We start from the raw sequence: 24,535 nt of genomic DNA, 5'->3' as shown, positions 1-24,535 counted from the left end.
TTTTTATTTTTTTTAAGTTTTATCTTTTTTTAGCCACACCGTGCGGCTTGTGGGATCTTAGTTCCCTGACCAGGGATTGAACCCGGGCCCTTGGCAGTGAAAGCATGGAGTCCTAACCATTGGACCACCAGGGAATTCTCAATTAGATCATGTTTTAAATCCATTCTGCCAATCTGTCTTTTGATTGGAGAGTTTAATCCATTTGTATGTAATTACTGAGAAAGGAGGACTGACTTGCTCATTTTACTGTTTGTTTTCTATATGCCTTATAGTTTTTTTGACCCTCATTTCCTTCATGACTGTCATTGTGTTTAGTTTATATTTTGTAGTGAAACATTTTTATTTTTTCATTTCCTTTTGTATATATTCTATAACAATTTTCTCTGTGGTTACCATGGGAATTACATTCAACATCCTGAAGTTATAATACTCTAATTTATAATAGCTTAATTTCAATGATATTCAGAAACTGTGCCTTTACTGCTTTGTTACCACCGATTTCAGTTACTGATATCACAAAATGCATCTTTATACATTGTGTGCTGTGGCATTGCCTTTAATGATATAGTCTCTGAAGTTGCATATTGTCACTTCCTGCCACATTCTGTTCATTAGAAGAGAGTCACTAAATCTGGCCTACATTCAAAAGGCATGGGATATTAGGTTCCATCTTTGTCAGGGAGGAGTGTCAAATAGTTTGTAGACATATTTTAAAATTCGGGGACTTCCCTGGTGGCGCAGTGGTTAAGAATCCACCTGCCAATGCAGGGGACACAGGTTTGACCCCTGGTCTGGGAAGATCCCACATGCCGTGGAGCAACAAAGCCCATGCGCCACAACCACTGGGCCTGTGCTCTAGAGCCCCCGAGCCACAACTACTGAATCCCATGCGCCTGGAGCCCATGCTCCACAACAAGAGAAGCCACTGCAATGAGAAGCCCACACACCGCAATGAAGAGTAGCCCCGATCACTGCAACTAGAGAAAGTCCGCACGAAGCAACGAAGACCCAAAGCAGCCAAAAATAAATAAATAAAATTTTTTTTTTTTAATGCTAACATCTGTTCTTGCCTGGCTCAGTTATTTATATTAGAGGTTCTAAAATGATGATTCTTTCATTCCTTCATTATTAAGCTGAGCTGAATTTTGCTGGGAAACTCAGTCCCCATGACAAGTCTCCAAATAGTATTTCCTGTTCTTTATTACATTTTTTATTACATTTTAATATTTTTTATTTTTATCTGAAAATCTGGTTTATTAGATTACTTAACATTTCTGTGCCTGTTTCATCATTAAAATGAAATGGGTGTAGTAATATCTACCTTAGAGGGAGTGTATTAATTTCCTGTGACTGCTGTAACAAATTACCACAAACTTAGCATCTTAAAATAACAAACTTGGGACTTCCCTCGTGGTCCAGTGGTATAGAATCTGCCTTCCAATGCAGGGGACGCGGGTTCCATCCCTGGTCAGGGAACTAAGGTCCCACATGCCGAGGGGCACCTAGAGCCCACGTGCTCTGGAGCCTGTCCGCCACAACTAGAGAAGAGGAAACCCGCACACCACAAGTGGAGAGAAGTCAGAGCGCCACAGCAACAGATCCCGTATGCCGCAACTAAGACCCGACACAAAAATATAAAAAATAAATTTTTTAAAAAACTACTTTAAAATAACAGAAACCTTTTTTCTCACGGTTCCAGAGGCCACAAGTCTGAAATCAAGGGGTCAGAAGGGCCTCGTTCTGTCCAGAGCTCTAGGAGAGAATTCTTCCTTGCCTTTTCCAGCTTCTCGTGGCTCCAGATATTCCTTGGCTTGTGGCTGCATGATTCTAATCTCTGCCTGTCTTCATATGGCCCTCTTCTCTCCTCTGTGTCTCTTATAAGGACAGTTGTCATTGGATTTAGGGTCCACCTGGATAATCCAGGATGATCTTATCTTGAGATTGTTACTATTTTTTTCCCCTCTGCGACCTGGCATGTGGGATCTTAGTTTCCCGACCAGGGATGGAAGCCATGCCCCCTGCATTGGCAGCGTGGAGTCTTAACCACTGGACTGCCAGAGAAGTACCAAGATTCTTAATTATATCTGTAAAGACACTTTTTTCCAAATAAAGTCACATTCATCGGTTTCAGGGAATAGGATGTGGACATATCTTTTTGGGAACCACTATTCAACCCACTACAGGGAGAGTCTATTAAATGAGTTACCACATGTAGAGTTCTTGAAAACTGTTTACAGCATGTGATTATTCAACAGACTAATTATTTTTTGTTATTATGATGCTTGTGATTTATAGCAGCTTCCTGGATTTAATACTTTCTCTTTTATACCGCTATTTTAGCAGTTTAAATTTCCATACCTGTCACGCATACCTAGGGCGACTGTATCTCATGGTTTGCCTAGTATACACCTGGTTTATTCCTGTTGACTTCTAACTGACCAAGAGTTCAAATTTTTTAATATATTCTTTCTCTCTCAACTCCATCTGAATTCCAAGGGTGCCAACCCTGGTTATGATTTTTGGTTTTTTTTTGTTTTTTTCCTCACTGCACAGCTTGCAGGATATTAGTTCCCCAACCAGGGATTGAACCTGTGCCCCCTGCAGTGGAAGCACGGAGTCCTAACCACTGGACCACCAGGGAATTCCCTGTGTTTTGTTTTTTGCTCTTTGTGTTGCGTTGTCATGAATATGTTTTATGTTCACAAGTTTGTATAGTTACCCCAAACTAGTTGGCTTTTTTTTTTTTTTTTTTTTTTTTTTTTTTGCGGTACGCAAGCCTCTCGCTGTTGTGGCCTCTCCCACTGCGGAGCACAGGCTCCAGACGTGCAGGCTCAGCGGCCATGGCTCACGGGCCCAGCCACTCCACGGCATGTGGGATCTTCCCAGACCGGGGCACGAACCCATGTCCCCTGCATCGGCAGGCGGACTCTGAGCCACCAGGGAAGCCCTAGTTGGCTTTTGAGGTAAAATTTTTTGCCTTTTTTCACTTAAAAGTTTTTCTACTTTTCACTTTGTCCATGGTGCTTGTCAGTTTTCTAGGTTATTATGTAGTCTTTTGGGTTTTCTGTGAAGACATTCACATTGCCTGTAAATTACAAGTTTTGTTTCTAATGTAACAGCAGAGCTAGGGCTTGGTGCCCCTTTTGTTGATTTTTATAGTCAATTCTTTTTCTGTTGTGCTAATTTCTCCTCTGTGACCTGTTAGTTGACTAAACTTGAGGAAGTCCCCTATTCTCTTCCTGTTGTCTTTTCACCCACAAGTGATTGTCTTCTGGGTCATCTTGTCTGAATTTCCCCTCCCCACAAAGTCAAAATTATTTACTACCACTTGTACTTCCTTACTCATGTGAGGAAATTTTTACATATAGAGAGTACAGTGTCAGGACTTCGCTGGTGGTCCAGAGGGTAAGACTGTGTCGGGACTTCCCCAATGCAGGGGGCCCAGGTTTGATCACTGGTCAGGGAACTAGATCCCACGTGCATGCTGCAACTAAGAAGTCCGCATGCTACAACTAAGAAATAGATCCGGCTTGCCGGCAACTAAGACATGGCACAGCCTAAATAAATAAATATTTTAAAAAAATAGAGTACAGTGTCAGTTTTCTGTAATTCTGATTATTATGGCTCTCCCTCGCATTTTAATTTCTAGGCAGGCAGAAGCCCTCTTTGTAAGTCTGTGCTGTTTGCTATTATGACGGGAAGCTTTCTGCAGAGTATATTTGTTGGCTGCTTTTATATTGTCATCATAGACCTAAAAACAACAACAACAGCAAAATTACCCTTTATTACCTCACTTATTCACAAAGAGGCTCTTATGTATAGGTTACTAGTGCTCCCATTTATTTGGAGAAATGCTGGAAGATGGTGAGTGCTTTGGATTGTAATCGATATTTTTAAGTCTTTTAATGTCTCAGTAAGAAAGTTATCCTACATTCAAGGAGTTAGAGAAAAATTCATTTTGAGTATAATAACTTTTTCATGTTTATTTTGATTCAACATATATTTGAGAGCTTACTATTAATATACTTAAGATACTCTGTAAGGTTCTAGTGATGTAAAGATGAATTGCCTTGACCTCAAGAAGACAGTTTGAAAGGTGAGAGGGATTTGCAAACAGATAATAAGAGACAGCTGTTGAACACTTAACTGGGTTTAAGCCTTTCTATATGACTTTACAGGTATTATCTCAGCCTTTAAACCGAAACTACAATTAAGTTATCCCTGTTGTATGGATGAAGAAAGTAATTCAATAATTTGCTTAAGTAATGGTGCTGAGATGTGGATCTAGATTTATTTGACTCCAAAGCCTGCACATTTAATTACTGTGTTATAATATCTCTTGGAATACATGCTATAGGGTAGACTAGAAGAAGAAATTAATTATTTCTGCTTTGAAGTTTAGGGGAGGCTACCAGATGAGATGCTTGAGCAGAATGTTGACGGATAAGAGAAGACCAGATCACTGGGAATTTAGGGAAATTGCGGGGCAAAGTTTGAAGAGAAGGAACAGGATAAATAAATCACAGAAGTATTAAACAGATGACATTTTGGGGAATGAACTTCACTTCTGTGTGATTGGAGCATGGGGTCTGTGTGGGAGAATGGTATGTGAAGTACGAGAATAGGCAAGCCAGGATCATGGCAGATCAGAGGTGTAGAAAGTTCATTTTAAAAATCCTTTGACAACACTGTGTGGACAGATTGGGGTAAGGCAAAGAGAAATACTGAAATGAGTATGATAGTACAGGGAGAGCCAAATGAAGGGAATAGTAATGGGGATAAAGAGGAAGATGTTTAATTTTTTTTTAATTAAAAAAATTTAAAAGATATTCCACCCACATCCAACTGTTTTATTCTAATGTCTTAAGAAATTTTGCCTCTTCCATATTTCCCAGTATTAAGCCATCATGGTGTGATGTATGTAGGATGTTATCGTTTTTCACATTGATGCTTGAGAGCAGGTGTTAGCAAACTATGACCCGTGGGAGGAATCTGGCCCTCTGCCTGTTTTTATAAATAAAGTGTTATTGGAATAAAATACATTTTATGTGTTGTCTGTGACCACTGTCACACTACAGTGGCAGTTGAGCAGTTATGACAGAGATCATAGGGCCCACAACTGTGAAATATTTACTCTCTGGCCCTTTACAGAAAAACTTTGCAGAGCAGCAGATTGAAGACATTCTTTGATCTAATAACTAAAGTGCACGTGATAGTGCTTACTTAATACTGTATGTTGGGCTTTGTTAACTAGGTGACTGACCACATCAGTCATTCAGAATCTACCCATAGTGTATTTGGAAATTTTTTGAACCCAGGCCATGGCAGTGAAAGCGCCAATCCTAACCACGGGACCACCAGGGAATTCCCATGGAAATTATATTAATTAGACTCTCCCAAATTGCAAGGTTTTTTAGGTAATGGGAGGTTAATGTAAAGTTGTTTATGAAATTAAAGAATGGAAAACTCAACTGCATAGTCAGGTTTCAAAAGGAAAAACAGGACATGTTGCTAGTCAGTCCTCACAAGGACCGAAAAGTAGTTTAAAGCTGCAAAATTATTCAAGATTACAGCATAGCCACGGCAACCAAGTTATTTTGTCAGCCTGGCAGTGCAGGTATCAGTTGATTCCCAATTCCAGTGCTCTGACAAACTGAAATCTGTGTACAGATCTTGCAATTTCACACTACTCAAGAGCTGACCAAACTGGTGTTGGGGAGAGTTTTCATGATAGTTACTTCTTTACCCTAAATTTTTTTTTTAATGGCACTCTGTTTTTGTTTAATGAATATTGTATCTTTTCATCTCTCTGAGGATATTAATATATTTTGCTTTTCTTTGGCATCACTTTTCTTGATAGAAGCTTTCCACAACTTTATCATGTTTAGGGATGTGGGCAGACTGGGGGCTGTGAGTGCATGTAGAGAGGAGAGGGCTTGTTAACTGAGAACCTCAATATAGGGTTACCTGGTGGACTCTTTGGGGAACTTGATAAGGCTTGTCCTGTCTCCTGCCTGGGTGGTTAAGTCTTGGCTACAGTGAGCTGGGAGCCTAGTGGGAAAAAAGGATGGGAATTTAGTCATTCCGTTTGCATATGTTCCTTTAATTCTTGTGTTCTTGATACTGTTCTTCAGCCTTCAGCTGTACCTGGCATCTTCCATTGCAGAGATGCTTGAGGGAAAAAAAAAAACAGACCTGAGCCTTTTGGTGTCAAGTAGGGGATTTAGGAATCAAAATGCTTGGTAAGCAGCTTTCAACCAATTCTGCTTCTGTGTCCCAACTTTACTTCCTACTTCCAAAATTGACTGGTATCTTCTCTTGGGGGCACTGCAAGTAAACTAACCATCTTGGTTCTTGGCTTTTCCCTGTTGCCAGCATAGGACAGGAGTCTGCTTTATTGAGTGTGCTGTCAAATAGCATTGGTCCATCTGCTTTGTAGCTTACTGAAGTTATTGTACTTGTTTGTTGTTACCTCTACTTCTTTTTCCTGACCTTTATTACTGTTATTACTTTTTTAATTTTTAAAATTTCTTCACCAGAGTTTAGGGGAAATTTGAAAGGGGATTCAGATGCACATGTGTAATCTATCATCTTCTTGTGAAAGTCCTTTCCCCACATACTTTTTTTTTTACTTTTTGTTTACTTTTTGCATTCTTTTGGATTCATACATTTTTCCCTCAAATATTTTTTTCTCGGTAGTGATTTGGAATTTGTGCACTGTTTTTATTTTTTTACTGCTTCTCTTTGAAATTGTTTTAATTGATTGATTGATTGATTGTTTGCCACGTGGCTTGTGCCATCTTAGTTCCCTGACCAGGGATCGAACCCATGCCCACAGGGCAATGAAAGCACAATCTTAAGCACTGGACCTCCAGGGAATTCCCTGAAATTTTGACTTGCATATTAACTTCACAAAACTGATCAGTATCTTTGCCTTGGCCTGAACAATACAAGGATCTTGGAACAATTAACTCCAGTTACCTCCATTCCTGACTTTAATGCTGTTATTCAGTATTTTAGCTTTGTATTTTTAAATCCCCAAATAAGACATTGTTTTGTGTATTTTTTTAATTCTTTATTAAAAATTATTTATTTAGGCTGCGCCAGGTCTTAGTTGTGGCATGCGGGATCTTCTTTGTGCGATCTTTAGTTGCGGCATGCGGGCTCTTAGTTGCGGCATCAGCCTTCTTAGTTGTGGCATGTGGATTCTTAGTTGCAGCATGCATGTGAGATCTAGTTCCCTGACCAGGGATCGAACCTGGGCCCCCTGCATTGGGAGTGTGGAGTCTTACCTGCTGGACCACCAGGGAAGTCCCATGTTTTGTATATTTTAGATTTACCTTATGTTTACCACTTCCTTAGTCACTTTTATATCTTGAGTTGCAGAGCTTCCTTTGAGGATCATTCTACTTATTCTTCAGGTACATCCTTTAGAAATTCTTCTAGTGAAGGTCCATTGGTAGTAAAATATTTTAGTCTGGAAAAAATTTTTCCTCTAAATTTTGTTTCTTGTTTTAAACACCTTTATTGAGATATAGTTCACATACTATACAGTATACCTATTTAAAATGTACAATTCAGTAGCTTTTAGTATATTCAGAGTTGTGCGTCCATCACCACAATCAATTTGAAAACATCATTGCCCCCCAAATAATCCCGGTGCCCCCTTAGCTGTCGCTCTCAATCTACATCCACTCAGCCCTAGCCCTAGGCAGCTAATAATTGACTTACCATCTCTGTAGATTTGTCTACTTTGGGCATTTCATATAAATGGAACCATAAAATATATTGTCTTTTGTGACTGGCTTCTTTCACTTAGCATAATATTTCAAGGTTTATCCCTGGTATAACATTTAACGAGTGCTTCATTTCTTTTTATTGCTGAATTTCTTTTTATTGTATGAATATACCACATTTTATTTATCTGTTCATTAGTTGATGGACATTTGTGGTGTTTCTGTTTCTGGCTATTATGAATAATGCTGCTGTAAACAGTTATGTTCAAGTTTTTGTGTGGACATATGTTTTCGTTTCTCTTGGGAATATACCTAGGAGTAGAATTACCTATTACCTATTTTGAGGAACCATAAAACTTTATTTCACTGCAGCTGCACTAGTTTACATTTTTACTAGCAATGTGTGAGGGTTCTTCATATCCTTGTCAACACTTGTTACTTATCATTTTGAATAGCTCTCCTAGTAGGTGTAAAGTGGGTATCTCATTGTGGTTTTTATTTGCATGTCTCTGGCTAATGATGTTTAGCATCTTTTCATGTGCTTATCGGTCATTTGTATATCTTCTTTGGAGAAATGCCGTTTCAGTCCTTTAGACAATTTTGTAGTCATCTGTCTTTTTGTGTTGAGTTGTAAAAGCTCTTTATATATTCTAGATACTTATATTGGATATATGATTTACAAAGATTTTCTCCCATTTTGTGGGTGGGCTTCTCACTTTCTTGATGGTGTTTTTGAAACACAAGAGTTAAAAATTTTGATTTATATCCAGTTTTTATGTTGCTGGTTTTGGTGTTATAGCTAAGAAACCATTGTCTGTCTAATGCAGCGTCACATAGAATTATACCTGTTTTCTTCTACCAAATTTTTAGTTTTAGCTCTTGCATTTAGGTGTATGATCTAGTGTGAGTTAATTTTTGTCCATGGTTGTGAGGTAGGGATCTCTTGCACATGAATATCCATTAGTTCCAGGACCATTTGTTGAGAAGTTTGTCTTAGTACCCTTGTCAAAAATCAGTTGGTCATAGATGTTTGGGTTTATTTCTGAACTCAATTCTATTCCATTAATCTGTATATCTATGCTTATGCCAATAACACACTGTCTTGATTACTGTAGCTTTGTAGTAAGTTTTGAAATTGGGAAGTGTGAATCCTCTGACCTTGTTCTTTTTTGAGATTGTTTTGACTATTCCTGGTCCTTTGTATTTCCATATGAAGTTTGGAATCAGCTTGTGAATTTCTGCAAACAGGCAGTTGGGATTTTGGTAGTGATTGTGTTTAATTTGTAGCTCATTTGGGGGTTAATCTGTAGGTCATTTGGGGGACTATTACCATCTTAACAATGTCAGGTCTTCTAATCCACGAACATTGGATGACTTTATATTCATCTAGGTCATCTTTATTTTGGGGGGGGGGCGCTGCGTTGGGTCTTCGTTGTTGCGCATGGGCTTTCTCTAGTTGCAGCGAACGGGGGCTGCTCTTTGTTGTGGTGCTTGGGCTTCTCATTGTAGCGGCTTCTCTTGTTGCGGCTCACGGGCTCTATGCGCGTGGGCTTCAGTAGTTGTGGCTCGCAGACTCTAGAGCGCAGACTCAGTAGTTGTGGTGCACGGGCTTCGTTGCTCCGTGGCATGTGAGATCTTCTTGGACCAGGGATTGAACCCATGTCCCCTGCATTGGCAGGTGGATTCTTAACCACTGTGCCACCAGGGAAGTCTCTAGGTCCTCTTTAATTTTTAGTTTTACACTTCTTTTGTTGAATTTTCCTAAGTATTTTATTATACTATTGTAAATGGAATTCTTAATTTCACTTTCAGATTTTTCATTGCTACTGTGTAGAATTACATTGGCTTTTGTATGTTGATCTTATATCTTACAACTTTGCTGAACTTATTTTATATATATATATATATATATATATTTTTTTTTTTTTTTTTTTTTTTTTTTTTTCTGTGGTATGCGGGCCTCTCACTGTTGTGGTCTCTCCCATTGTGGAGCACAGGTTCCGGACACGCAGGCTCAGCGGCCATGGCTCACGGGCCCAGCTGCTCCGCGGCATGTGGGATCTTCCCAGACCGGGGCATGAACCCATGTCCCCTGCATCGGCAGGCGGACTCTCAACCACTGCACCACCAGGGAAGCCCTAATATATATATATATATATATTTTTTGATCGAGCCACACGGCTTTCAGGATCTTAATTCCCCAACCAGGGATCGAACCCTGGCCCCAGCAGTGAAAGCGCCAAGTCCTAACCACTGGAGTGCCAGGGAATTCCCACCTGTTTAATAATTTTTAAGTGGATTCTCTAGGATTTTCTATACACAAGATCCGGTCATCTTCAAATAAAGATAGTTGTACTTCTTTCTCTGTAGTCTGTATGCCTTTTATTTCATTTTCTTGCCTGATTACCCTGGCTAGAACCTTCAGTACAGTATTGAATAAAAATGATTTTTGAGAGCTGGCATTCTTGTTCTTGAACTTAGGGGGAAAGCATTCAGTCTTTTACCATTAAGTAGGATGTAAGCTATAGATTTTTCTTTTTTAATAGATGCCCTATTTCACGTTGAGGAAGTTCTCTTCTACTCCTAGTTCCTTGAGTGTTTTTATCATGAAGGCGTGTTGAGTTTTGTGAAATGCCTTTCCTGTGTCTGTCGAGATGATGATGTGGTTTTTGTCCTCTATTCTATTGATCTGATATATTACATTAATTGTTTTCTGGATATTTATCGAACTTTGCAGTCTTGGCATAAGTTCCACTTGGTCATGGAATGTTACTGAATTCTCAATTTGCTTGTATTTTGTTGACGATTTTTGCCTCTGTTTTCAATATAAGAGATTAACCAACTGTGTAAAAGGGATCCAATTTCTCCACATCCTTGCCAACATTTTTAGGGTTTTTTTGGCGGTACGCGGGCCTCTCACTGCTGTGGCCTCTCCCATTGCAGAGCACAGGCTCCGGACGCGCAGGCTTAGCGGCCATAGCTCACGGGCCCAGCCGCTCCGTGGCATGTGGGATCTTCCCAAAGTGGGGCACGAACCCGTGTCCCCTGCATCGGCAGGCGGACTCTCAACCACTGCGCCACCAGGAAAGCCCAGTTTTTTGTTTTTCGATAGTGACCATCCTAACAGGTGTGAGATGAGGTCTCGTGGTTTTGATTTGCATTTTCTGGATAATTAGTGACGTCAAGCATCTTTTCACACACCTATTGGTTATATGTATGTCTTCCTTGGAGAAATGTCTGTTCAAGTCCTTCGCCCATTTTAAAACTGGGTTGTTTGGGGTCTTTTGCTTTTGAATTGTAGGAGCTTCTCGTGTATTTTGGATATAACTCCTTGTCAGATATATGGTTTGCAAATATTTTCTTCTGTTTCACAGGCTGTCTTTTTACTGTGTTGATTCTTTCCTTTTGCAGAGCAGAAGCTTTTTAGTTTGGTGTAGTCCCTGTTGTCTTTTTTGCTTTTGTTGCTTGTGCTTTTGGTGTAATATCCAATAAATCATTGCCAAGACCACTGTCACAAAGCTTTTCCCCTATATTTTCTTCTAGGAGTTTTACAGTGTCATGTCTTATGTTTTAGACTTTCATCCATTTTGAGTTGATTTTTGTTTATGGTGTAAGATAAGGATCCAATTTCATTCTTTTGCATGTGGATATTCAGTTTTCCCAGCACCACTTGTTGAAGAGATTATTCTTTCCCCATTGCGTGTTCTTGACAACCTTGTTGAATATTAGTTGTCTGTATATTTGTGGGTCTATTTCTGGGCGCTCTATTCTGTTGCATTGCTCTATATGCCTATCTTTATGCCAGTACCATACTGTCTTAATTACTGTAGCTTTGTAATATTCTAAAAATCAGGTAGTGTGATATCTCAGTTTTGTTCTTCTTTCTCAACATTATTTTGGCTATTTGGATCCATTTGAATTTTAGGATTTTTTCTATTTAAAAAATTCCATTGGGATTTTAATAGGGATTGCATTGAATCTGTAGATCACTTTGGGTAGTTTGGACATTTTAACAATACTTTATCTTTCAATTCATGAGTACAGGATGTCTTTCCATTTATTTGTATCTTTAATTTCTTTCAGCAATGTTTTGTAGTTTTTATTTCCTTTGTTAAGTTTATTCCTAAGTATCTTTTATTTTTGATGTTATTGTGAATGGGATTGTTTCTTAATTTTTTTTTCCGGATAGTTAATTGTTAGTGTATAGGGATGCAGCTAATTTTTCTATGTTGATTTTGTATCGTACAAGTTTGCTGTATTTTAAAAAGTTAGTTTTTAACAGTTTAATTTTTATTGGAGTATAGTTGATTTACAATATTGTGGGGCTTTTTTGTTTTTTGTTTTGCTGTATGCGGGCCTCTCATTGTTGTGGCCTCTCCCGTTGCTGAGCACAGGCTCCGGACGCGCAGGCTCAGCGGCCATGTCTTACGGGTCTAGCCACTCCGCGGCATGTGGGATCTTCCCGGACCAGGGCACGAACCCGTGTCCCTTGCATTGGCAGGCGGACTCTCGACCACTGCGCCACCAGGGAAGCCATATTGTGTTTTTTGTGTGGAGTCTTTTATTTGCGGGGGAGGTGTTGCACTGCGCGGCACGCGGTATCTTAGTTCCCCCACCAGGGATCCAACCCGTGTCCCCTGCAGTGGAAGTGTGGAGTCTTTACCACTGGACTGCCAGGGAAGTCCCTGTGTGGAGGCTTTATTGAGTTTTTTATATATAAGATCATGTCATCTGGGGACAAAGATAATTTTCCTTCTTCCTTTCCAATTTGGGTGCCTTTTATTTCTTTTTCTACCTTAATTGGTTTTGCTAGGACTTCCAGTACTGTGTTGACTAGAAGTGGTAAGAATGGGCATCCTGTCTTGTTCCTAGTATTAGAAGAAAAGGTTTCAGTTTTTCACCTTTGAGTGTGATGTTAGCTGTGGTCTTTTCATATGTAGCTTTTATTTTGTTGAGGTAATTTCCTTCTATTCCTAATCTGACAGTTTTTATCATGAAACAGTATTGAATTTTGTCAGATGCTCTTCTGCATCAGTTATGATGATCATGTGATTTTTACCCTTAATCTTTTAATGTGGTATAACACATTTATTATCTTTCTCTTTTAAAAATATTTTAGTTTTACTGGAGTATAGTTGATTTACAATGTTGTGTTAGTTTCAGGTGTACAGCAGAGTGATTCAGTTATACATATATTCATTCTTTTTTAGATTCTTTTCTCATATAGATTATCACAGAATACTGAATAGAGTTCCCTGTGCTATACGGTTCGTCCTTGTTGATCATGTTAATTTTCATATGTTGACCCAGTCTTGCATCCCAGGGATTAATCCCACTTGGTCATGATGTATTAATCCTTTTAATGTGCTGTTGAATTCGGTTTGCTAGTATGAAAACTGAACATTTTGAATGTTATAATGTGGCAACTCTGGAAATTATATTCTTCCCCCATCTCATGGTTTCTTGTTGCTGCTTCCTGTGGTTGTCATTTGATTGTTTGGTGACTTTTCCAAACTAATTTTGTGCAGTCCTGTATTCTTTGTCTTGTGTGGCCACTGAAGTCTGTTCTGTTAGATTAGTGGTTTGACAGATAACCTTTTCATTGATTGACTAATAAAACACTGGTTTAGGGCATCCCTGGTGGCGCAGTGATTGAGAGTCCACCTGCCGATGCAGGGGACACGGGTTCGTGCCCGGTCCAGGAGGATCCCACATGCCGCGGAGCGGCTGGGCCCGTGAGTCATGGCCGCTGAGCCTGCGTGTCCGGAGCCTGTGCTCCGCAACGGGAGAGGCCACAACAGTGACAGGCCCACGTACCGCAAAAAAAAACCCCCAAAAAACCCCATTGGTTTATAACATTATATGTTTCATGTGTACAAAATTATATTTTGACTTCTGTATACACTACAACATGCTCACCACCAAGAGTGTAGTTTCCATTCGTCACTGTACAGCTGACTCCCTTTATCCATATCACCCTTCCCCCACTTGCTCTCTGCTAACCGCTGCTCTCTTCTCTCTGTGTGCTCATTTTTGTTTGGTTTGGTTTGAACTCCCCCCTACCATATGAGTGAAATCATACAGTATGTGTCTTTCTCTGTCTGACTTATTTCACTTAGCATAATACCCTCTAGGTCCATCCATGTTGTTGCAAATGGCAAGATGTCCTTTCTTTTTTTTTTTTTAAGTTAATTTATTTTTGGCTGCGTTGGGTCTTTGTTGCTGCGCATGGGCTTTCTCTAGTTGCGGCGAGCGGGGGCTACTCTTTGTTGCAGTGCGTGGTTTTCTCATTGCAGTGGCTTCTCTTGTTGTGGAGCACGGGCTCTAGTGTGTGGGCCTCAGTAGTTGTGGCTTGCAGGCTCAGTAGTTGTGGTGCATGGGCTTAGTTGCTCTGCGGCATGTGGGATCTTCCTGGACCAGGGCTTGAACCCATGTCCCCTGCATTGGCAGTGGATTCTTAACCACTGTGCCACCAGGGAAGTCCCAAGATTTCCTTTATTTTTATTTTTTATTTTTTATTTTTTTGTGGTACGCGGGCCTCTCACTGTTGTGGCCTCTCCCGTTGCGGAGCACAGGCTCCGGACGCGCAGGCCCAGCGGCCATGGCTCACGGGCCCAGCCGCTCCGCGGCATGCGGGATCCTCCCGGACCGGGGCATGAACCCATGTCCCCTGCATCGGCAGGCAGACTCTCAACCACTGCGCCACCAGGGGAGCCCTCCTTTATTTTTAAAAGAATTTTTTACAGCTGAGTAGTATTCCATTATATATATATTGCATCTTCTTCATCCATGGATAGGCACTTAGGTTGTTTACATATCTTGGCTATTGTATATAGTGCTGGATTGAACATAGGTATGCATATATCTTTTCAAATTAGATGTTTTTGAATTCTTTGGATAAATACTTAGAAATGGAGTAGCTGGATCATATTGTAGTTCTATTCTTAATTTTTGAGAACTCTCCATAGTGGCTGCAGTAATTTACACTCCTACCAACAGTGTATGAGGATTCCCTTTTCTCTACATCCTCTCCAACCCTTGTTATTTCTTGCCTTTTTTTTTTTTTTGGCCTTTTTTTTTTTTTCTCAACCACTGCGCCACCAGGGAAGCCCAATTTCTTGCCTTTTTGATAATAGTTATTCTAATGGTATGAGGTGATAACTCATTTGTGGTTTTGATTTGCATTTCCATAATACTTAGTAATGTTGAACATCTTTTCATGTCCCTGTTCCCTATCTGTATGTCTTTGGAAAAGGGTCTGTTCACTTCCTCTGCCCATTCTTAATCGGGTGGTTTATTTTTTGGTTGTTCTTTATGTATTTTGAATATTAACTCCTTATTGGATATGATTTGCAAATATCTTCTCTGAGTAGGTAGGTTGAATTTTCATTTTGTTGATGGTTTCCTTTGCTGTGCAGAAGCTTTTTAGTTTGATGTAGTCCCATTTGTTTATTTTTGCTTTTGTTTGCCTTGCCTGAGGAGACATATCCAGAAAGATATTGCTAAGACTGATGTGTGTTTTCTTCTAGGAGTTTTATGGTTTCAGGTCTTACATTCAAGTCCTTAATCCCTTTTGAGTTGACGTTGTTTATGGTGTAAGATAGTGGTCTAGTTTCATTCTTTTGCGTGTTAACTGTCCAGTTTTCCCAACATCATTTATTGAAGAGACTACACTTTCTCCACTTTATGTTCTTTGTTCTTGTTTTGTAAATTAATTGCCCATATGTGTGTTTATTTCTGAATTCTCAATTCTGTTCCATTGATCTATGTCACTTTTTCTGCCAATACCATGCTGTTTTGATTACTATAGCTTTGTAATATAATTTGAAATCAGAGTGAATGATACTTCGAGCTTTGGGTTTTTTCCCCCCCACTCAGGATTGCTGTGGCTACTTGGGGCCTTTTGTTACTCCTTACAGATTTTAGGATTTTGTTGTTGTTGTTGTTCTATTTCTGTGAAAAATGTCATTGGGATTTTGATAGGGATTGCATTGGTTCTGTAGATTGCTTTAGGTAATACGGACATTTAAAAATGTTAATTTTTCCAGTCCCTGAGCACGAATACCTTTACATTTTTTTGTGTTGTCTTAAATTTCTTCCAAGAACGTCTTAAAGTTTTCAGTGTACAGGTCTTTCACCTACTTGGTTAAATTTATTCCTAGGTATTCTTTTTGTTGCAATTGTAAATGAGATTTTTTTGTTAATTGTTTTTTGATGATTCATTGTTAGTGTATAGAACAGACTTGTATATTGATATTTTTACTCTGCAACTTAGTGTATTTGTTTATTTCTAATAATTTTTTTGGTGGTTTTTTTTAATATTTAAAAACATGCTATATTTATTTCTTCTCTGATTTTTATTAAATTGTAGGACACTTAGCTGGTGTTGGAGAATTGCTTGTTGGTGTGGGGAACATACTCACCGCACTCACTCACATGTGGGAATTGGTGAAACCTTTACACTGTTAAGAGAATGAAAAGAGAAGCCATAGGCTGTGAGAAAATATTTGCAAAACACATAAAGGGCTTGTATTTAAAATATACAAAGAACTCTTAAAATGCGACAGCAAGAAAACAAATAATAAATGAGCAGAATATCTGAACAGATATCTCACCAAACAGTGTACATAGATGGTAAATAAGCATATGAAAAGAGGCTCAACATCATATGTCATATGGGAATTACAAACTAGGCCAATGGTGAAACGTCATTGTACACCTGTTAGACTGGCTAAATTCCAAAAAACTAACAATACCAAATGCTTGTGAGGATATGAAGCAGTAGAAATTCTATTTCAATCCTAATAGGAATGCAGAATGGTACAGCTACTTTGGAAAACCATTTGGCAGAGCTAAAACATAGGTTTACCCTTATCATCCAGTAATTGTAGTCCTGTTTACCCAATTGAGTCGAAAACTTATATCCACAAGGAACCTGAACATGAATACTTATAGCAGCTTTATTCATAATTGCCAAAAACTGGAAACAACTAACATATCCTTCAGTAAGCAAATGTATATACTGTGGAATAAACACACATGAAATATTACTCAGCAATTTAAAAAAAAGCTGCCAAGCTCTGAAAAGATATGGAGGAAACTTTAATCATACTGCTGAGTGAAAGAAGCCAGGCTGAGGCTCTAAATTGTGTGCTTCTACCTATCTGACATTCTGGAAGAGGCAAAATTATAGAAACAGTAAATAGATAAGTGGTTGCCAGAGGTTCTTAGTGAGGGAAGAGGGATGAGTAGGTGAAGCACAGGGGACTTTTAGGGTTGTGAGATTATTCTGTGTGATACTATAATAGTGGATACATGGCAGTTATGTGTTTGTCAAAATCCATAGGACAGGGGGCTTCCCTGGTGGCGCAGTGGTTGAGAGTCCGCCTGCCGATGCAGGGGACACGGGTTCGTGCCCCGGTCCGGGAAGATCCCACATGCCACGGAGCGGCTGGGCCCGTGAGCCATGGCCACTGTGTCTGCACGTCCTGAGCCTGTGCTCCGCAACGGGAGAGGCCACAACAGTGAGAGGCCCGCGTACCGCAAAAAAAAAAAAACCCCAAAAACAAAACAACAATAACAAATCCATAGGACTGTATAAGGTTCACAAAGAGTGGACCTAAATATAAATTGCGGACATTAGTTAATTAAAAAAAACAACAACTGTGGAATATTCTAGACACTGATTAGCAAGGCAGACAAGGTTGCCTACCTTTGTGGACCTTATAGTCAGTAAAAAATTTAATCAGAAAAATTTCAGCGGTGTGATAGTAATAGGATGGCTACATTAGATTGAGTAGTCAGGGAAGACCTCTCTGAGTATTTGAGTATTAACTTGAGACCTGAATATAAGATGTTAGCTATTTAAAGGTAAGAGGGAAAAACATTCCGAGCAGAGGGAACAGTTAGTGTAAAGCCTGTAAGTCTGGAATGACCTTAGTGTGTTTAAGAAATAGAAAGAAATCCATATTTGCAGTGGGTAAGGGAGAGAATGATATGAGGAGAAGTCAAGAGAGTAGGTCATGGATGGAATGTAGTGGGACTTCTGTAAGCCAGGGTGAGGAATTTGGATTCTATTTTAGGTGAGATAGGCAATTATTGGATGTTTAAGCAGAGTAGAGCATGATCTAACTTTCGTGTTTAAAAGAGTACCCTAGTTGCTGTGTGGAGAATGGGTGGTGGGAGGGAGAGGGAGCAGGTGCAGAAGCAGAGAGACCAATTTAGTGACTTGTAGTAATTTGTTGACAGGGAAGGGATGGGTGTTTGTGGCTTGGACTAAGATGGTTAAGAAGAGGAGAAAAATAAGCATATATTTTAAGGTATATAGCAGGGTATATTTTGCAGGTAGTATCTTTAGAACTTGGTAATGAGGGAAAGATAATGCCCACAGCTTTGGCTTGTGCAACTGGATGGATGGTGGTGCTATTGAGGCCAGGGAGAGTTTCAATTTAGTCTTTTTTTTTCTTGGCTGTGGTAGGTCTTTGTTGCTACGTGCGGGCTTTCTCTGGTTGCATCGATCAGGGGCTACTCTTGGTTGCAGTGAGTGGGTTCTAGGTGTGTGAGCTTCAGTAGTTGTGGCACGCAGACTCAGTAGTTGTGGCGCAGGGGCTTAGTTGCTTCATGGCATGTGGCATGGCATCTTCCTGGACCAGGGCCCGAACCCGTGTCCTGTGCGTTGGCAGGTGGATTCTTAACCACTGTGCCACCAGGGAAGTCTCCTCAGTTTAGTCATTTTAACCATGCAGGCAGTTATAAATAATGGTTAGACCTAAGAGTCTGGAGCTCAGGGGAGAAGATGGGACTTGAAGTGTAGATTCTCAATCTACTCTGTCTTGCCTGTTTTTCAAAGTGTACAAGTAGGCTGCACATTTTCTTTTTAAAAACTAAAGCAATACATACAAAACCAAAGTTCCCCATGACCACCTCCTTTAGTACACAGACCCTCTCGCCTTCTCCACGAAGGTAACCACTATAAACAGTTAGGGATGTATACTTTTTCTGCTTTTGTTTGCCTGTTTTTCAAAGTGTACAAGTAGGCTACACATTTTCTTTTTAAAAACTCAAGCAATACATACAAAACCAAAGTTCCCCATGACCACCTCCTGTAGTACACAGACCCTCTCCCCTTCTCCACAAAGGTAACCACTATAAACAGTTAGGGGATGTATACTTTTTCTGCTTTTGTTTATAAGTATATTTACCTACAAGAATATATACTTTGTTTTTGTTTGAAAAAATACCATCACATTATATATATTCTGTAACTTAAAAAAATGTTCTTGGAATCATTCCATTTCAGTCATTAGTAAGTTGTTTTGATAGCTGCATAGTGTTCTGTGGTATGAGTTTGTTATTTATTTAACTGGTTGCCAATTGATACTTAGGTTTCTATAGTTTGTCTTTACAAATGGTATTTTTTTGTTCTTAGGGATTTAAAATACTTAAGTAATTTTGATTATATAAAACTAATATGTATCAGTACATACATGATTTTTTTTAATATTTATTTTATTTATTTGGCTGCATTGGGTCTTAGTTGCACAATCTTCATTGTGGCCTGCGCTGTCTTTTATTGCGGAGTGCAGGCTGTTCCTTGCGGCATACAGGCTCCTCAAGTTGTGGCACGCAGACTCTGTAGTTGTGGCACATGGGGCTATCTAGTTGTGGTGTGGGCTCAGTAGTTGTGGCTCTCAGGCTCTCCAGTTGTGGCACGCAGGCTCTAGCGCTCACAGGCTTAGTTGCCCTGTGGAATGTGGGATCTTAGTTCCCTGACTAGGGATCGAGCCCACGCCCCCTGCATTGGAATCATGATGTCCTAACCACTGGACCGCCAGGGAACGGAAGCCTAATTTTGCCTTATTGTATTTGTATATTTCTTACATGGGACCTGGCAACTAGTGAGTGCTGAGTAAATTTTGCTTGAGTTTAATCTTTACTTTGACCCACTCAAAATATTCTTAAAATTTTTATCAAGTCCCCGAAAGCCTAAGAACAGGTTATTTTAAAAACATATTTAGGGACTTCCTTGGTGGTGCAGTGGTTAAGAATCTGCCTGCCAATGCAGGGGGCACAGGTTTGAGCCCTGGTCTGGGAAGATCCCATATGCCGCAGAGGAACTAAGCCTGTGTGCCACAACTACTGAGCCTGTACTCTGGAGCCCGCGAACCACAAATACTGAAGCCCATGCTCCGCAACTGGAGTAGCCACCGCGGTGAGAAGCCTGCGCACCGCAATGAAGAGTAGCCCCTGCTCTCCACAACCAGAGAAAGCCTGCACACAACAACAAAGACCCAACGCAGCCATAAATAAACAAACAAATAAATTCAAAGAGTATTAATGATAAATAATAAACATTCACAGAGCATTTTTTTTCCCACAGATATAATCATTCAGTCTTACAAAAGCCCTGTGAGGTAGAGGTGGTATTATCCCCATTTCTCTGACAGGAAACTGGGACCTAGAGAAGTTATATGACTCAAATAGTATCATATAGTGAGTGTTGTAGCCAGGAATCAAACCCAAGTGTTCTGACTTTGTTATAAAATCTTTTTTATTGTATACGAATCATGCCCTTTCCACAGGGGGATTAACTCTTCCATGATTATTGGCTGAAGAAGATATGTTAGAGGTGTTCATTTAGTATAATTCAGTAGCCACAGGCCCTATTTTGGGCTTCTGGGTTTCATCAGTGAACAAAGCAAAAAGATCCCCCGTTCACATGGAGTTTATATTCTAGCTTAGGGAGTCAAAACCAATAAACATACTTACCAAGTAAATTACTTAGTATGTCAGAAGGTCACATAGTTTATAGGAGAAGAAAATGATCATCATAAGTGGAGCAGACTGAATATTGTGAAGAAGACAAGTAGAATGAACGTCTAAAGGCAAGAATGTGCTGGCATATTTCAAGAATAATAGGGAAGTATGTGCCTGAGTAGGGGAGGAGAGTAGCAGGGAAATAAGTTCAGGAAGTAGGGAGCAGTGGAAGCATGTATCATATAGGGTCTTTCAGGATTCAGGCTTTTACTCTGAGTAAAATGGGAAGGTTTTGAAAGGTTTTTAACATTTTAAAAGAATCATCCAGGTTGTGTTAAGAATAGGTACTAAAGCTAGACAAGGGTGGAAAAAGGGAGACCTTTTAGGTTAATCTAGGAGAGGGGCATAATTTAGGAAAAAATGGCTGTCAGAGGTGGGTCTGGACAGATTGGTGGTAGAGGTGGTGAGAAATGTCTAGATTCTAGATATATTTTTACAAATAGAGACATCAGAATTTGCCAGCGGGTTGGAAAGGAAATAGAAAGGAGTCAAGGATGACTCCAAGGTTTTTGGCTTGAGCTGCTGAAAGAATGAAATTGCCATCAACTGAGATAGTTTACAGAGAACATCAGGAGTTCCATTTTGGATCTGTTAAGTTCAGAGTGTCTTTTAGATATGCAAGTGAAGTTGTTTAGAATTCAGGAGTGAAGTCTGTAATAGAAATATAAAGTTGGGACTTGTTGATATATAGATGATATTTAAAGCCATAACAGTGGATGATATCCTTGAGGAAATGAGTATGGAGCGATGAGAGAAGAGGGAAACAAGAACTGAGTCCTAGAACTTTCCAGTATTAGGAGGGTGGAGAGAAGAGAAGGAATCATCAAAGGAGTCTAAGAAGGAACAATCAGTAATGTAGGACATAAACCTAGAGAATGTGTCTTGGGAACTAAAAGGAAGAAAAACCATGGAAGAAGGAATGATCATGTCAGATTTTGCTGATAGGTTAACGCAGGATGGATACTAGAATTGAAAATTATATTTAGCAATGTGAAGGCCACTGGTTATTGTGTGGCCTTCAGTGGGACATGGAAATGGCCTGGCTAGCACTATTTACATATTTTTCAAGTGGGAATTTTTGATGTTTATAGTGTTTCCTTGGCCCTGTTCAGGTTTGCCGTCCTGTTGGTGTTATGTCTGACAGTGGATCACAGCTTGGTTCAATGGGTAGCCTGACCATGAAATCACAACTTCAGATAACTGGTAAGTCTTAAAAAGATCTACTGCTTTACTTCCCCCCCACTCCCAAGATAAAAAGAAAAAAATCTTAAAATCTTTAGTGGCTGTGACGTATCAGGTTCTGAATGAATGAATGAACATAATGTTTAGATATGTAAAAATTACATTTTGATTTCAGGATATTCTTGGGTATAGTATAGGATTTGGGTTTGTTTGTTTTTTCCATTAAACATGCTTTGGCAATTGCTATTTTTTGTTTTCATTTGGATTTTATTAGCTTTGTTGAGATAATTCACATACCATACAGTTTACCCATTTAGAAGTCAATGATTGTTAGTACATTCTCAGAGTTGTGCAACCAACACCAGTCAATTTTAGAACATTTTCACCACTGCAGAAACCCCTGCCCCATATTCCCCAACCACCTTCAGCCCTAGTTATTTTTGTCTCTATAGCTTTGCCTATTTTGGATCTCTCATATAAATAGAGTCATAAAATGCGTGGCCTTTGTCTCTGACTTTTTTCACTTATCATAATAATGTTTTCAAGGTTCAACCATGTTGTAGCATGTATTAGTATCTAATTTCTTTTTATTGCCAAATACTATTCCATGTGTGGACATACTTTATCCATTTATCAGCTGATGGATGTTTGGGTTGGTTCCACTTTTGGGCTATTATGAATAATGCTATGAACGTTTGTATGTAAGTTTTTGTGAAGATGTATGTTTTCAGTTTTCTTGAGTATATACCTTCTACTTTCTGGAGTAGAATCACTGGGTCATGTAATATCCATGTTTAGCTTTGTGAGGAATTCCAAATTATTTTTCAAAGCATCCACACCACTTTATATTCCCAACAGTCATGTATGAGGGTTACAATTTTGTAAGCATCCTTGCAATGCTTATCTTTTTGATTAGAGACATCCTAATGGATGTGAGCTATCTCATTATGGGTTTGAGTTGCATTTCTCTGATGGTTAAATGATGATGAGCATCTTTTCATGTGCTTATTGGCCATTTGTATATGTTTTTTGGAGAAATCCCTATTAAATATTTTGGTTGCTGTTGTTACTTTCCTAATCTCTCTTTGTTTCTTCCTCTAGCCATACTAATCAAGTGTATCACTTTCAGATTAATGTTCTTAAAATGCCTCCTGATTTGTTCATTCCTGCTCAGAAACCTTCAGTGCTTCTCCTTGGCTATGGTATTGAATTTCTTTAAAACTGGGCTAAGATGTTTTACAGGCTCCATATGATCTCTTTGTAGGTCTTTATATATCAATAGAAGCTACTTGCACTAGCCAAAGTGAGGCACTGGATTTTCTTCAGACATGCATGTGTCTATCACACAATGGAACCCTAGACTCTCTCCCTTTAATTTAATGGCATTTATTGATTATTTTAGTTTCTACTATACCTGGCTTATATCCACTTCTAGGTTATGAATATGAGGTCATATACTGTATAATTATTGTCCTCCTCAAAACCTAAAAGTGATTGAGTTATAAAGAAGTAACACTTTAAGTTGAAAGCATGTTAGAATTTATTCTTGGGAATTCTTTCACTAACTCCAGTCTCTTTCTTTAGGAATGTCTGATTCTCAGTGAAAGATATTAATATTTCTCAGATTCTAATTGTTTCTCCCCTCCGCATTCTCAAGCTACTCTGAGTAGCTGATTTACATTGGGCCAGGCTTCTTAAGACTTCTTTTTTGGGGCAGCTTATTGTTAAAACCTTTGATTTAAAGAATTTCTGATAGATTGTTTCAACTTTTCAGGTTACATAAGTAATACACATGCTTTTTATTTTTAAAAACTGAGTAAAATAGTAAAGTGAGGAGTCCTTATTATTTATCATCTCAATCCCCAGATAAATAGGTTTATATTCCTTTAGTCTTTTCTTTGCATAAACTGGCTATCTTATTTGCTATCATTACTGTCATAGTAAGAAAAACATTTAATGCCTAAATGCATTATGTCCTCAAGAAGACATAATTCTTAGCCATTTATAAGCTTTTTAATCTTGGGTCTAAAAATCTTGAGAATGTACAAGTATAGGGCAAAACCATTTTAACAAAAACAAACACCATGAATTATGGATAAAATCTATTTGCATATTTAGCAAAAATATCATTAGATATGGGACAAATGGAGAACATCAGATAATGAACAATAAAGTGCCAAGTTGACTAGAATCAAGTGTCCTTCATAATTCATTGTTTACTTCTTTGCTTTTGGTGCTAGAAACTTCAGAACTAAGTTTTTTTGCACAAATCCCCTTAATTGACATTGTAGTTTTTAGTCTGTGTTAATGGATTAGCATAGTTTTTTTTTTTTTTTTGCTAAGCTCTTCAACATCTTCCAAAATTCAAGGAAGGCATAAATATGCAAGTGTTAAGTATAAATGCCATGGTATATGGTAATGGTGTGAAGAGAAAATGACTTTGTCAGGAAAGAGAGATCAATATTTGACTAGAGTTACTGTGAAAGGAGGTAGTGCTTGAAGCATTGCTACTATTTAAAAGTAGAGGACTTCCCTGGTGGCACAGTGGTTAAGAATCTGCCTGCGAATGCAGGGGACACGGGTTTGATCCCTGGTCTGAAAAGATCCCACATGCTGCAGAGCAGCTTAAGCCCGTTTGCCACAGCTACTAAGCCTACGCTCTAGAGCCCGCGAGCCACAACTATTGAGCCTGTGTGCCACAACTACTGAATTCCATGCACCTAGAGCCCGTGCTCCACAACAAGAGAAGCCACCGCAGTGAGAAGCCTGTGCATTGGAGGAAAGAGTCGTCGTCCCCACTT

General features: G+C 39.2%; 2 protein-coding genes across 4 annotated transcripts in view; one reads left to right on the top strand and one right to left on the bottom strand.

Moving 5' to 3' along the window:
* PXMP4 (peroxisomal membrane protein 4) overlaps nt 1-24,535 on the bottom strand; it is a 772,061-nt gene that overhangs the window by 672,528 nt on the left and 74,998 nt on the right. The gene's annotated exons all lie outside the window — the stretch shown is intronic.
* ITCH (itchy E3 ubiquitin protein ligase) overlaps nt 1-24,535 on the top strand; it is a 180,536-nt gene that overhangs the window by 84,620 nt on the left and 71,381 nt on the right. For all 3 annotated transcript variants that reach the window (XM_049698921.1, XM_049698922.1, XM_004272743.4), the window contains one exon: nt 21,665-21,755. In XM_049698921.1, the coding sequence (XP_049554878.1) occupies nt 21,686-21,755 (70 nt within the window). In that variant the 5' untranslated portion in view covers nt 21,665-21,685. The remainder of the gene's footprint in view (nt 1-21,664; nt 21,756-24,535) is intronic.

The sequence above is a fragment of the Orcinus orca genome, chromosome 16 (genome assembly GCF_937001465.1).
Source record: "Orcinus orca chromosome 16, mOrcOrc1.1, whole genome shotgun sequence".
NCBI classification, from domain to species: Eukaryota; Metazoa; Chordata; class Mammalia; order Artiodactyla; family Delphinidae; genus Orcinus; species Orcinus orca.
This window is presented reverse-complemented; position numbering and strand designations above follow the sequence as displayed.